Genomic DNA, 15,536 nt, shown 5'->3' with positions numbered 1-15,536 from the left:
CTATGTTTTCCTCTAAGAGTTTGACAGTGTCTGGCCTTACATTTAGGTCTTTAATCCATTTTGAGCTTATTTTTGTGTATGGTGTTAGCGAGTGTTCTAATTTCATACTTTTATATGTGCCTGTCCAGTTTTCCCAGCACCACTTATTGAAGAGGCTGTCTTTTCTCCACTGTGTATTCTTGCCTCCTTTATCAAAGATAAGGTGACCATATGTGCGTGGGTTTATCTCTGGGCTTTCTATCCTGTTCCATTGATCTATATTTCTGTTTTTGTGCCAGTACCATACTGCCTTGATTACTGTAGCTTTGTAATATAGTCTGAAGTCAGGGAGCCTGATTCCTCCAGCTCCATTTTTTGTTCTCAAGATTGCTTTGGCTATTCGGGGTCTTTTGTGTTTCCATACAAATTGTGAAATTTTTTGTTCTAATTCTGTGAAAAATGCCAGTGGTAGTTTGATAGGGATTGTGTTAAATCTGTAGATTGCTTTGGGTAGTAGAGTCACACTCTATGACATAAATCACAGCAAGATCCTTTTTGACCCACCTCCTAGAGAAATGGAAATAAAAACAAAAATAAACAAATGTTACTTAATGAAACTTAAAAGCTTTTGTACAGCAAAGGAAACCATAAACAAGACCAAAAGACAACCCTCAGAATGGGAGAAAATATTTGCAAATGAAGCAACTGACAAAGGATTAATCTCCAAAATTTACAAGCAGCTCAATATCAAAACAAACAACCCAATCCAAAAATGGACAGAAGACCTAAATAGACATTTCTCTAAAGAAGATATACAGATTGCCAACAAACACATGAAAGAATGCTCAACATCATTAATCATCAGAGAAATGCAAATCAAAACTACAATGAGATATCATCTCACACTAGTCAGAATGGCCATCATGAAAAAATCTAGAAATAATAAATGCTGGAGAGGGTGTGGAGAAAAGGGAACACTCTTGCACTGCTGGTGGGAGTGTGAATAGGTACAGCCACTATGGAGAACAGTATGGAGGTTCCTTAAAAAACTAAAAATAGAACTACCATACGACCCAGCAATCCCACTACTGGGCATATACCCTGAGAAAACCATAATTCAAAAAGAGTCATGTACCAAAATGTTCATTGCAGCTCTATTTACAATAGCCAGGATATGGAAGCAACCTAAGTGTCCATCAACAGATGAATGGATAAAGAAGATGTGGCACATATATACAATGGAATATTACTCAGCCATATAAAGAAACGAAATTGAGTTATTTGTAGTGAGGTGGATTGACCTAGAGCCTGTCATACAGAGTGAAGTAAGTCAGAAGGAGAAAAAGAAATACTGTATGCTAACACATATACATGGAATCTAAGAATAAGAAAAAAAAAAGTTCATGAAGAACCTAGGGGCAAGATGGGAATAAAGACAGAGACCTACTAGAGAATGGACTTGAGGATATGGGGAGGGGGAAGGGTAAGCTGTGACAAAATGAGAGTGGCATGGACATATATACAGTACCAAACGTAAAATCGATAGCTAGTGGGAAGCAGCTGCATAGCTTGGGGAGATCAGCTCGGTGCTTTGTGACCACCTAGAGGGGTGGGATAGGGAGGGTGGGAGGGAGGGAGACGCAAGAGGGAAGAGATATGGGAACATATGTATATGTATAACTGATTCACCTTGTTATAAAGCAGAAACTAATACACCATTGTAAAGCAATTATACTCCAATAAAGATGTTAAAAAAAAAGTTAAATACCGCTGTTGTTTTAAGAGTTCCCGCCTCATCTGTCTCCTGTAACTCTGGCCGTCCCTTCTGGCCTGCCTTACTCCACCTGCACCTGCCTTCCCGTGGCACTTGTGCTAAGCTTTTCCAGGAGTCTGGGAGGCACGGGGACAAACAAGCAGCTGCCAGTTCTCTATTCTGCACCCTCTTCCCCGCCCTGATTTACGGAGAGAGAAAGTGACGCCCAGGGTGGTATGTAACTTACCCAAGGTCACAGAGCCCGGATCAGAATATCCAGGTGTCCAGACCCCCACCTCAGCGCCCGGCCCATGCCTAGAGACCCCTTCGCTCTCCGCGCCTGAATCCAAGAGCTTTCTTTATTTCACATCCCCGCCTCCCCAGCCCCACCCCCCAGTTCCCCGGAGTCGCTTCTGACGCTCGGCAGCCTCCAGGGTCCAGCCCTTCCTGCGGGCGCTTCCTTTCTGCCGGATTCCCACGCCGGAGTCGCCCTTGGCCCGCGCGCAGCCCGCGGGAGCGCTGCCTTCCGGCCCGGGAGCTCCTTTCTGCGCCCCGCAGCCCCGCACGGCGGGGGCACAGAGGCGGGCGGGCGGCCGGGGCTCACCGCCCGACGCGGAGAACAGAAACTGAGGGGGTGTCCCGAGCCCCCAGGCCAGAAGGCCAGGGACCCCGGGGACACCGCTTTCTTCCCTCCCTGCGCCCGCACCTGGAAAGGGGCAGCAACCTACGGTGACGTCCTCCGCGCAGCCGGTGCGCTCACCCTCCAGCCCGCAGCCCCGCCGCCTCCTTCGGGAAGTCCCAAAGTGTCACGGTCGAGCCCGCTGGGGTGTGGCCGCGCCTCCCGCTCCCCCAAGGGCTGTCCCCAGCCGGGCGGCCGTTCCTACTCCCTGCCCGGCCCCGGCCCTGGCCCCGCGTCCGCTGTGCTCCTGCCCTGGCCCCGGCTCCGGCCCCGCCAAGGTGCGAACCGCTCTCCGCCCGGGACGCACGGACCATGGATTCGGGATCCGGCTTCCCAAGACAGGCCGCCTTTTGGTTGGACAATTAGCGGAGGTGGGCGGGGGGTTGACCATCCCCACACACGCGCTTCTCCATGAAGATTCTTGAGCTTTCTTTGAAGAAAGGAGTGCATATGCTGCAGTGTCTCTGTGGAAGGAGCCTGAGGTCCAGCAACAGCCTAAGTGGTGAGAAAATGTTCCTTCCTTAGCCCTAAACCTGCAGATGCCCCCCCTTCCCTCCTCCTCATCCCCTCTCTGCGCCCCCCCCCCCCCCCCCCCCCCCCCGCCCTTAATCAGCGCTGTAAGTGATGGAAGGAAGGCGTTTCCTTACTGGGGCAAGATAATGGCCCCGTCGCCGGTTCTGTCTTTGGATTTTTTTTTTTTTTTTCTCTCTTAAATCCCTGAAGTCATCCGTATTTTATAGAACGCTTTCGCTGTCGCCTAGCGCCTGAGCTGGAACCCGCGGGTCTCTTTCCGAGGGGTGCTTACAGTGACCTGCTTTCGCACTTCCTCGCGGCTGTCTCCTTGTGACCTGCGAGGGCGGCGTGCGACTTGGAGTTGCTCAAAGTCTTCTCTTGAGAAGTTGCTCGTGCGTTCGACAGGAGAGGGGACTTTTAAACAGGTGGCTGGCCAGGCAGGTATCTTTTATTTTTCTTGCTTTGTCTGGAAAGTAGACATCTGGTCATCGTCAGTCAGTGCCTTTTGCCCTGGAGATCAAGAAATTTCTGAACTGATGCTGAAACAGAAGAGTCCCAATTAGGCCTGGGTTTAACCGACTAGGTCCCTCAGGAAAAGCTCAGGGAGGGAAAGAAAGAAAATCAGACCCTTTTAATGACCTGCGATATTGAGAAAAACGATTACAAATTTTAATTCAAAAAAGAAGTACAACCAAGTAAGTGTGATACTTCTCTGCTGAAGCCTTGAGGATGAGGCGAACTGTTTCACCACACTTTCCATTGTCCATCTCTCTCTTTCTTCAGGTGTAAGTTCTCTTTAAGGTGGTTTTGTCCAGTAATCTTGCAAGTGCTAATCCAGTTTTTGTGTCTTTGGGTTTCTGTTTACAAAATGGGGGTGGGGTGTGAGGAGAGAGGAAAGGCACCCTTATTATGTCTAAACAAATGTCTCTTTGTAAAATAATTTTTTGGTACATAAATTCCAAATAACTGTAATGTTCAAAAATTTAACAATATTATAATAGGCTTCAGGTTTATAACTTCATATGTTATTCTGGGGGATCTGATTCATTTGGTTAAGTACCTATTTTCAGTCTGTGCGGGAGCTATGAAGATTATATTTGGAAAGATTAGAATATATATAGATTTCATTCATCCCTTCTAAAACTTTGACTTTCTGCTTACTTACCGCTCTAAATGAAAAATAAAACCATTGTAAAAGAACTAATTAGTTAATTTAACTACATGTGAAATATGAGAATATACACTTTTGAAATGAAATCAGCAATGAGATCTCATATTTCTACTTTTGTTCAGTTCAGATTATTTAGACATTATCTTTTGCCAGCATATTTGTAAGGGCTGAAATATATCAAATAACTATATTCTAAACTAACATGCCTGATGTTGAAGTTTTATGTTTTGAAAATACATATTTCAGGAAGCCAGCAGAGATGTATGTTAATATTATTTGTTTTTCCTTGTCTACATTAAGTAAAACATGAATAGATTATAACTTGGATATATGTTTCCTAGATGTGAAAAATTTGAAAGTATGTATGGTGTGTGATAACGACCTCTTGTAAAAATAGATAACATGTTAATTTACATACAGAGTCAGTCTCTCAAATATTAACAGATCCAAACAGAAGTGGTAATATGTGTGAGGGAGAAGCATAGGTTGTTGCAAAGTCATGGGACTTAGAATCAGAAGACCTAGCTATAAAGCAGTCTCAATAAAATCGCTAACAATCTTTCAAACTCAGTATTTTCATCTGAAAAAAAAGTGGAACTAATGATAGCTCTAGGCTGTTCCCTGTTTCTTACTGGATCCTAGATTTAACATGTGATCCTATGAAAACTGTTGCGCTTTATATACGCATTGTTATTTAGTGGGGTGGTTGGTTATTTTAGGGAACTATCACTCTAGGGGAATTCTTTTAAAATGGTATAGTCACAAGTTGTGAAGATGAAGGTTCCTTTTGAGTGGGTTTTTATGTCATAAGCCTAATATTCTTCACTATTTGAGTAGTGCTTCAATGGCTAAAACGAATAAGAATCATAAAATATACAAAATGATCACTTCCTTTTAGCTTTCATTTTCAAAAGGATTTTTGTTGTTTTATGTAACATTTTCAGTGTTAATGTCAGAAAATTCAAAAAGTTAGTGCTTACTATTAGTTCATTTGTCTTGCAATACTTAACAAAAGCAATTTGCTAAGTGCCTACTATATGCAAATGTGTAGGCATTACTACTCTTCACTTAGTATTTTGGGTTCTCCTCTTGGGCATTTTGCAGGATAGCATTCTCGAATTCCCTTGAACTTACATATGGCCATGACTTGCATTAACAAACGAAACATGAGCAGAAGTGACATGCCTCACTTCCATGTGGAAGGTTTAATAGCCAGAGCACACTTCACCTTCTGCTGTGACCTTCTGATGATGTTCAAGGTAGTGGTTACTCCATCTGTCTGTGTCCCTGAGTATCTGTAGTAATAGGGCTTTACTATGTGACCCATGATGAGCATTTAGCACAAATGAAAAGTTAAAACTTCTTTTTGTGAGTAACAGATTTTTAAGGTTATTTGTTATCTAGCCTATCCTGATTGATATAGTAAGGCAGTACAGTTTAACATAATAAAATTTAATGGAAGATTATTGGGCTCTGTTTAAGGTTCTTTCTAGTCAAACACTTTAATTTCTCTATGATATCATCTGTAGTATATAATGAATTGACGTATTGGTTTCCTTTCCTAATCTTTGAATAATTAGTTTAGCATACCAAAGTATGCGTTTTTGTCATCAAGTAAGTTAGTGCCTGTCCTGAAACTAGTGGGTACATTGCTTCTTAAATGGTATTTATCATTCCCCCAAAGATACAATGAAGCTCCACTGATATTTGAGATTATTCTTTCAAAGTGGTAGTTTAACTGAAAGACCCTTAAGGACTCAGGTGCTCCTTTCTACTTACCTTGCAATGTAGAAACTACATTTTGATACCCCCAAGTTCCTGGAAAGAAAGAGCTAGCTATATTACCTGAAAAACAGTGCAAATGTGGCAACTCTCATCTCTGCTGCAGTTTTGCCAGACAAAAGAAAACGCAAATAAAATTGTTTTTCTCTCAGCTTATAAACTAAGAGCTGTGTGCCTGTGAAGAAAACCAGGGCAGTAGTTTATGGTGAAGGGATTGGGCTGAATGCTCCATCTGGGTCATGGACCAGCAATCCATTTGCTTGGCTCTGGGTTAAGTAAAGCAAAAGAGAGGAGGGAAGGCAGACTTTTCCAGAAGCCTAGGGTATGTTTGTCATGCCAAATAGCCCTCCACAGCTGGCACCCCTCCCTTCTTCCTGTCTTTATCCATCTTAGGATAGAAAGTTAAAGAAACATGTCTCTGGCTTCAGGGGTTGCCATTTTTCAATTTAGCAAACACTCTTTGTGGACCGATTGTTGCTAGGCTCTGTGTTAGGCACAGGAGGCCCAGCAGGGAGAGGTATGGACAAGCAAGAGGTACCATACTAGGCAGGATATGATACATGCCAAAAGTCGAGTACCTGGGAGCCTCCATTTATTTCAGTTTAACAATCTCTTACCTGAGTTAATGGTCTATGGTAAGAATCATCTCAAAAAAGGGATAATTAATTCTGCCTGGAATTTGTGTTTATCTCCCTGAGCTTGAAAAAGCATTTAGGAATTCAAAAGGTAGTGCTGGGTGAGGCAGATGGGGGCTCTCATGAAAAGGAATAGTATCTCTGTCTATTTTACCAGAAGAATGTGTTTGAATAAGACATAGATATAAAAAAGCAATGTTTTACAAAGAATTAGCCTACAACTCATTAAAGCCTACCCAGCATTGCTCGTACTCAGATATCCTGCCTAGTTATCTGTTATACCTCTCCTCTGCCCCTCCTTCAACCTAAGTCCATTTGTTCACAGCCAGATATAACACATCAGCTTCTAAGAAGGGTGCAAGTTTTATTCTCTGGTATTGGAGTCAGAAAGAGACATCCAGGGAGTACTTTTAGATCTGTTCTCTCAATTTCCATGGAATATCTTGAAACAATGAAGCTTTCCTTTGTACAATTTAGTGTATGAAATTGCTACCTTTATGCTGTGTTATTTTCATGGCACAATGTTATGAATGCCATGTCCGAATATTATTTCTAATGCCAGTGAGTGTTGCAGGGTATTTGCATTTCCTAGGGTGAATATCAGAAAGATACTGTGAATCTGCCAAGACAATCTCTCTTGCTGAAATGATCTTTCTTGTTTATACATAAGCTTCTAGTACCGTCCTACCCTCTCCACTCATTACTGTTTATAGAAACGATAGCATTGCAGTTGGTGTCACTGATTGCCCACGTTGCTGCTTCAATGAAGCCAGCTGGGATTCGATTGCATGGTCTTTAAATAAAACTTAGTGGCACAAAATGAATCTCTTTTTTTGAGGGGAGGGGGGTTGTTGCTAGCTGGATCATGCTCTAAGGCACTAATTATTTGCTTAACTTGGAGGAACTTGAGAATCAGTGAATCACCATGTTGGCTCAGTGTCTGACCTTGGCACTGAGGAACTTGTGGGTATAGATAGGCATAGATAAAGTCTTTATGAAGCCATTCTCAAAATGACAGTGATGAACCACTTACCCCCAGCCCATTTTAGCACTCTGTAAGTAGCTCACGGACTGGGGATAGTGAATGTGCCTGTGGTTCCAGCCACCCAAAGACCGGAGCCAGATTAATTGAGAACAGGAATTCCAGGCAGTAATGTTCTGTGCCAGCCTGGTACAAGGGGATGGCCTGGAAATGGTGAGAAACAGAGTGAAAGATTGGTGGTGCATTTTCTTAAACTGCCACAGTATGGAAAGTAAAGAATATCTGTCACTACTTTTGGCCCTTGGCTTCCAAACTTCACTACAAGTTAGGCAGGATAACATTTTTCTTTATAGTTATATAATACAGATTAGGGGACCAAGCCTTATCCAGGTGAAGATTCATATGTCTATGTAAGTTTATTTTCTCCTGAAAAATTTTAAATTTATAAATGTATCTATATCTATTTAAAATATCTGTGCACTTATGCAAGTGTGTGTGTGTATGTGTGTATCTCTGTGTCTTTGGTTAAATGTGTTCAAAATTGTTAATGGCAGTTACCTTTAGGGAGTTTGATGGCAGAGACTTACTTTCTGCTTAACATATTTCTATATTATTTGAATTTTAATGAAAATGTGTTCCCTTTTTAATTTAAAAAACTAGTGGTATATATTTTAGATTATGCAGTTTTCTGTTCATAGCAGGAAACTTTGAAAATGTAAAATCTCTGTAGAATAAGAAAGTCACTTATAAAACCATAACCTCAATATAATCCCTTTTATTCTTGGTGTGTGAGTTTTAAAAACAAAAGGTATCACATGAAAGTTATATGCTTTGTTTCTTTTCCTATGCGCTTAAACAGTTATTCTAAATATGGAAAGAGATACTCATTGAAATATTTGGAAAATACTTTTTTCTAAGAGGAATTACAAGAAGCTGTTAATAGTGCTTAGTAGGAGAGAGATACTTTTGGGACAGTGGAAAAGGAGGGTTCTTTTTAGCTTTGTGCATTTCTACATTGTTTCTAATGATTTGTACATATTGACTTTATATATATAAAGCAGGATATAGCTGGGTGTGAAATGGTGAACCATTTGTATTTTCTTTTTTTAAAACTCATATATGTTAAAAAACACTAACAGATATGTCATTTTGCCAAAAATTCTTCTAAATATGACTTTAAATTATAGAATGACCTCACATATCTATGCTATAATTGTCATCTGCCTACTGTTGGATCACATCCATTTTTCTAAGCCTTTAAATTTTGTTTTAAAGAATTTTTGACGAATATCTTTGTGTAGCGATCTTGGTGTGTGGTGGGCTTAGGGGATGGTAATCAGTTATAACTTTTCTTTCTTCTCCTTCCCTCTACCTTCTACCTTAATCCTGAGTTCAAAACAATTGAGAAAATAAAGTTGTGAAACAGATAGCTATTAATGTATCTGCTTTCTTACTGGATTGCTGGACAATTGGATTAGAGAATGGTCAAAATTGAATTTAACACCAAACTAAATCTTGATGTATGCGAACCACTAGAGGGAAGTTTGGATCTATAGAGCAGGCCCACCTGCCAAGAGATCCACCTTTACCCCTGCTGAACCCCAGTAGCAGAGCAGAGAGATTTGCATTCCATATTTACCTCTAAAGACAGGTCTGGGACCAGAGCTATTTTTGCCTACCCAGAAGCTAAGAATGTGTCCAGCCTGTGAGTAGGCAGATCCACAGAGACAGAGAGAGACCACAGCAGGCTAAGCTTCACTGGCCCCATTTTTTCTCCCCAGTCTCACCAATCAGATAAGTTTTTCCTCTTCCTTGGAAAGGAGTGAGAAGGGTGGATGGAAGGGCACAGAACTCTCTTCCCATTTGTTGGAAAAGGCAAAAGAGCCTCTTTCGTGGACCAAAAGTAAATGAGGAAAGTGGGAGCAAAAATTTATTCTTACAGTGTGTAACTTTCAAAGGCATAACTATTTTTAAGGGTGTTGATATATCCATATATTCTCCAGTAACTTACACTTTTGACCACCGTATAATAGTTTCCTGGCTGTGTGTGACTGTGGGCTAGTTACCTGTGTCATATGTAAAATGGGGCTTAACAATAGTTCTGAGTTTATAGGGTTGTTCTGAAGATTAAATGCATTAATATCTGTAAGGTTCTTAGCCTGTGAAAGCCTGAGCACTTTGGTATTTAGTATTTCCTGCTCTTCTTTTTCTTGCCTTTCATCCCTCCTGGTGTTATAAAATACCAAATGCATGCTGTTAGTGTGTGATTTATCCCATCTTAGTCTTTCTCTTCATTTAAGGTAAAAAAATGTGCACCATACTAAATCTTAGGATATATCTAATATTTTGATCTGTATGCTTAACTTTCCTTTATTGTTTAAGACAGGTCTTTGTTCTGGTAAAAAGCTATAGGAGTCTGAATCTAGCCAATTTCATTTGTGAAGAGTCCAGTTTGTTTTCTTAAAGCTAATAATTATCATAATCACAGCATTAAGGAAAATTCTGGATTTTATTTCATCCATAAAATTCTGGATTTTATTTCATCCATAGAAAATGGAATTGTAGAGTAATTTGGCTCTAACAGGTAATTTGGATGATATTTTTTTTTCTTTTAGTTCCAATAACATTTTATTTAAGGACATGGAATCTGAATTTTATATAATTTTTACATGACACACATTATTATTTTGATTTTTCTCAACTATTTAAAAATGTAAAAACTGTTTTTAGCTCATGGGCAGTACAAAAACAGGCATCAGGCTGGATTTCACTCACAGGCTGTGGTGTGCTGACCCCTGCCATTTCCATTACTCATCACTATACTCGAAAGTCTGCATGCACCTACACCATTGGCAACACCAGGCATTACCAAACTTTCAAATCTCGCCAATTTGACAGGTGAAATTGTATCTTAGTTTGGTTTAGCTTTACTTTGCATTTCTCTTTTTATAAGGAAAGTAAATGATCTTTTCTTATTGGATGATATTCTTTTAAGTGACTTTTGATGACTGAATTTTTGGAATTAAACATAGTAGCACGAACCTTATTCTTAGGAGTTCATGTTGCTCGAGTTTTAACTCTCTGTTGTGTTGGTAGATTATTTAGAAGATCAAAACAGAAAGCAACCAAGAGTCACATTACATTTTATTACTGTAGAATCAGTGTGACTGAAAAAATTCCTGACCTCCTCAGGACTAAGTAAAATCATTTTAGTTTATTTTCAAGTCCTGGCAGCTAGGATCATTCGGTAGATTGCTGTTTTTCCATTCTTTGTTGTGTTTCTCTCACTAGGTCATTTCTAGGAAGTACTGAGGGGTATTGCCACGTTCCACAAACATGACCTGGTGTTATTCAACATGTCTGCCAGTATTCTTCACTCTGAAACACTGAGATACGGGAGCTTTGTTACTCCCCTCTTTTCAATTTTAAAGAAAACCAGACTGTAGGTCTTACGAATAATTTACTGAATACTTGAGGAAAGCAGAGGTGTATAGCAGTGCAGAGAATGGAAATCTAAAGGCAGACATTAACTATCACTGCTCCTAAAGTCCATGGGTCATGTCCTTCTTTAGGAGAGCCTCCTGGTCATCTCTATGTAACTCCTGGACTATCTCTGCATAATGGATATTCTTTGTTTCCCCCAGCATTTAGGAACTACTTCTCCAGGTTCCAGAGAAACAATAAGGTAATTCTCATTCCCCTTCCAAGGCTCATTGATTTTCTTATTGCAGGATGGCTGAGAGTGAAGCATCCATGTGCTTTAGGAGAAACACTCACTCACAGCACAGGACATGGTCTGGCCACTCCTGGTCCAGAAAAAGCAATCATGGTAGTTATCAGCACATTTCCAAATGTTTAGGTTATTCCATTTTAAATAGTACCAGATGAGGTGTACCAGATGTCAGCCCAGGTAGCCTTAACACCTTTCTATCATCTGTCTTTCAAAGTAGATTGCAAAGAGCATCAGTCCTGCATGGTCTCATCTCAGAAACTCTTGGGACAAACAAGACAGCTCCTCTAAGAATGAACAGTGATTTTCAAATAGGGCAGCCTAAATGCAGGGGAGAATTCTTTAACTCTGCATGAACTTGGTTCTGTTCAAAATATACCCAATTTAAATTACTGAAAAAAATACATAACATCTCAGATAGAAGCATCTGCTTCAATGGTTGGAGCAGCTTTACAGCGACAGAGACTAGGAAATTGACATATTTGTATGATTAGAAAGGCTCGACAAGGTAGTCTGTCTGAAAACAAGGTAGTATGTTTCTATGACAAGGGGAAATTCTAATTTTTACCTGAGGGAATACAAATCACTAACATCCCCCTAAAGTGCCATCTGTCCAGTTACAAGAATTTTAATGTTCAGCCTCACTACCCTATTGCTTGAAGAGTTAAATATTTTTGGATTTTTAAACCAAAGATATTATGGAGCATCACTTCATTTATATGTCTGTTCATCCAGCATTTAATGAGACCCACACTATGTGCCAAGCAATGGGTCTGCATGAACCCTGTTCTAAAGTAACTCATACTTAGATAAGGGAGATAATAACTGAGCACAGCTTATCCTAATTAAGATATCAATGATGTCTAGTGTCTAGGTATAGTGTGTCATTATTCTAGAAGGGACTGCTATGTTGGTAGTAGAGATAAACTCTCCCTAATATTTTTTTAGGTTATCTTCTCTGATAATTACTCTTTGCTGCTGTGATTGTTTACATGTGCTCTGTTCAAGTTCTAGTTGAGTAGATTGATTGTTAATTTGTTTTCATCAAGCTGGAAATATTCTAGCTGTAGTTTACATTAGGCTAACTAGCACTGGATGGATCATCGTTATGATTTTGTTTTCCAAGATGCAATACTCTGGATTCTATTTTTTCAACTGAAATTGGAATTGGGAGGGCACAAGAAGGAAAAGGAGATAAAATATATATAGTTTGTTTTTAAGGTTAAAATACAGAAATGGCCAGAGATTAATATAACAAACACTAATATACCTAAGACTCAAAATGAGCAAATTATTAACATTATGCGATATACATTTCAGATTTTCTTAAAATGAAGAAGTCAAACACTACCGATAAAATTAAAATCACTTAGAACTATCCCCAGCTCTATTCCAGAATCCCTTCCTCCTCAGGGGTAACAACTATAATGACTTTGGTGTGTGTCCCTCCCATCCATATGGGAGGTTCTGTAGAGCTGAAAGTAGCCAGCTTCCTCAAAAGATGGAAGTACGTTTCTAAGGCAGACATGAAGACTGATCTTCTTAATTTACTATGTATCATATATGATACTGTTTTGAGTGTTTCTAGAATTTATAGATGAGGTCTTGAACTGTACTTAACTCTCTGCATCTTATTTTTTCACTCAATTATGTGTTTTTGAAATTCATCCCTGTTAAGACAAATGTATCAAGTTCAGAAACATGAAGCTGGGTGTGAGGGAATCAATATTTGTAGCTGAAAGCGTGGACCGTGGAGCCAGGTTGCCTGGGTTTGACCTGACTCTAAGACTTACCAATTATGTGACCTTGGACAAGTTTCTTAACCCCTCAGGGCCTCACTTTTCTGATTTGTAAAATGGTAATAGCACCTACTTTATTGGGATGTGGTGTGGAGCAAAATGAGTTAATATATTTGAATCTCTTGGAATACTTTCTGACACTTACTAAGCGTAGTATAAGTATTTATTATCTGTATGTTCATTTGAGAACGTGTATTGACTTATAGTAGGAAGAGCAACCTTGCTTGGCTGATATTCCCTGATTTTTTTACATCCAGCACCATGCTAACTAGAAAAGAAACCTCTGTGTCCAGGCTTGGATTCCTGTCAGAGGCAATTAGGTATTGAGAATGAGAGGTCACCTAAACTGGAGAGGTTAGTAAATCACTAAGAAACAGTCATCTTGGGGAGCTGCTATATTTACAATGGATAACCAACAAAGACCTACTGTATAGCACAGGGAACTCTGCTCAATATTATGTAACAACCTAAATGGGAAAAGAATTTAAAATAGATACATGTATATTTATAACTGAATTACTTTGCTCTACGCCTGAAACTAACATGATGTTGTTAATCAACTATACTCCAATATAAAATAAAAAGTTTAAAAATAAAAGAAACAATCATCTTTTGATTAAGGCTGTTACACAGTGGACTGGCATCAAAGGAATTTGCAGCATCTGCCTTAGTGTTTGGGTGTTTGGTTTGATTGTATCAGATGCAGCACTCAGGTGCTACAGAAACACCTGAGAATGGTCTGATGTTCAGCCCTATTTCCCTTTGATTGTATGCTACACCGCCCCTCCCCTCTCTTGGGAATTGTAAATTGGTGTACTTTGTCAACCCACCTTTTGAATTGAGAGGAAGTGGTTCTTGGTTGAGCTGGAACTACAGTGAGTGCTTGAGACTGAAGCAAATCCCTCTAGAGATTCAAGAGGAAAAATAAATGAAAGAACAGGTGGAGCTGAGACTGTCCGATGACTTCAGATCTGTGTCAGTCCTACTTTTCAAGCCACCTGGGCCTCCTTAGCAGGTTCTGCAGAGCTGAAAATAGCCAGCTTCCTCAAAAGATGGAAGTATATTTCTAAGGCAGACATTAGGACTGATCGAAGGCTTTGTTCTGATTGATCTCTTCACCTCCTGAAGCTTTTTGGTATGACCAGGTTTCAGTGATTCTAATGAACCTTGTTGTCAACCTCACACCACAGATATTAGGAAGCGAACATAATGCCTGTGTTGTAATCTTCTCACAAGGAGGAACCAATTATATTATGCGTAGAGCACATGTGACTCGAAATGTAGAATTGTAATATTTAGGTCCTAGCAACAATTTTAGGAATTGAATACACACTTTCATTTGACAGTTGAATAAACAGTCCCAACAAACTTGAGACAGTTACTCAAAACTCCGTATCTGTGTGAAGTGGCTGGATCTTTGAATCCAGGACTTTTAGCTCTTAGTATACAGAATTTGGACACTAATTTGCAATGTTTCTTTCATTCACTCATTTCATGAACTTAGGCAAGTGTTTTTAACCTTTTTGACCCTCAAGATCCTCATCTCTTGTATAAGGAACATAAAATCATCCTTGTATCCATCAAAGCAGTGTTTGAAATCTAATTGAAATAGTGTGTGTGCTAACTGGCAAAATCTAAAAAGCATAATAGAGGTATAACATTTATTATTACTAGTTTATTATATTGGATGCATTTATGACACAAGGCTATATTGGAGATAAAATAAAGCTCCATTTTATATTGTCTTGGAGAGGGAGTTAATGGCAGAAGCCAGTTTTATCAACATGAAATTTATAGCTTCTTTGGCATAAGAATTATATCTTCCAGTAGCTATCACATCTTGCTGTACATGAATTTTTCTGGTCTACCCTGTTTTGATGCTGCTTGAAAAGGATGCTCTTCCCATCAACGGTATGGAACCTTTTCAGTCTGTGTTGTAATGTGGGACAATATGATAGAGGTTACGGCATTTTGTTGATTTAACCTTACTTTAAACTCTTTCACCGATGACTGCTAACTAGGGTCTTGCAAAGGGTGTGGTAATGTATTCCACTATCCAGAGTGTAACTTCTATTGTTGAGGGCTTGTGTCACTTAGTTCTCAGTCAATGGGGAGCAAATATACGCTATATTAGAGTTTAATTCCTGGGATCTACAGGCACTTTTTTTTTTTTTTTGCGCTATGCGGGCCTCTCACTGCTGTGGCCTCTCCCGTTGCGGAGCACAGACTCCGGACGCGCAGGCTCAGCAGCCATGGGTCACGGGCCAGCCACTCCGCGGCATGTGGGATCTTCCCGGACTGGGGCACGAACCCGCGTCCCCTGCATCGGCAGGCGGACTCTCAACCACTGCGCCACCAGGGAAGCCCTACAGGCACTTTTGTCTGTGAGGCAGAAAGAGTAAATGAGCTACTTTTAGGTAGAGTAATCACATTAATTGACAGCAGATTCTAATAAAAATAACAACATAGACAGGAGGAAATAGTAAAAGCTCATGTGAGCACTAACAGTCAGA

At 40.0% G+C, this 15,536-nt stretch overlaps 1 protein-coding gene across 3 annotated transcripts in view; it reads left to right on the top strand.

The window, feature by feature from the left end:
• The window catches only part of FGF12 (fibroblast growth factor 12), a 566,994-nt gene that overhangs the window by 205,472 nt on the left and 345,986 nt on the right, over positions 1–15,536 (top strand). The window contains exon 1 of one of the 3 annotated variants that reach the window (XM_032631662.1): positions 2,221–2,913. The exons of the other annotated variants lie outside the window; for them this stretch is intronic. Coding sequence (XP_032487553.1) covers positions 2,823–2,913 — 91 coding nt within the window. The 5' untranslated portion in view covers positions 2,221–2,822. Of the gene's footprint in view, positions 1–2,220; positions 2,914–15,536 lie in introns of those variants that run through there. 3 annotated transcript variants of the gene reach the window in all.

The sequence above is a fragment of the Phocoena sinus genome, chromosome 4 (genome assembly GCF_008692025.1).
Source record: "Phocoena sinus isolate mPhoSin1 chromosome 4, mPhoSin1.pri, whole genome shotgun sequence".
Lineage (NCBI taxonomy): Eukaryota > Metazoa > Chordata > Mammalia > Artiodactyla > Phocoenidae > Phocoena > Phocoena sinus.
Note: the sequence above shows the minus strand (reverse complement) of the source record. Positions and strands in the feature narration are given on the sequence as shown.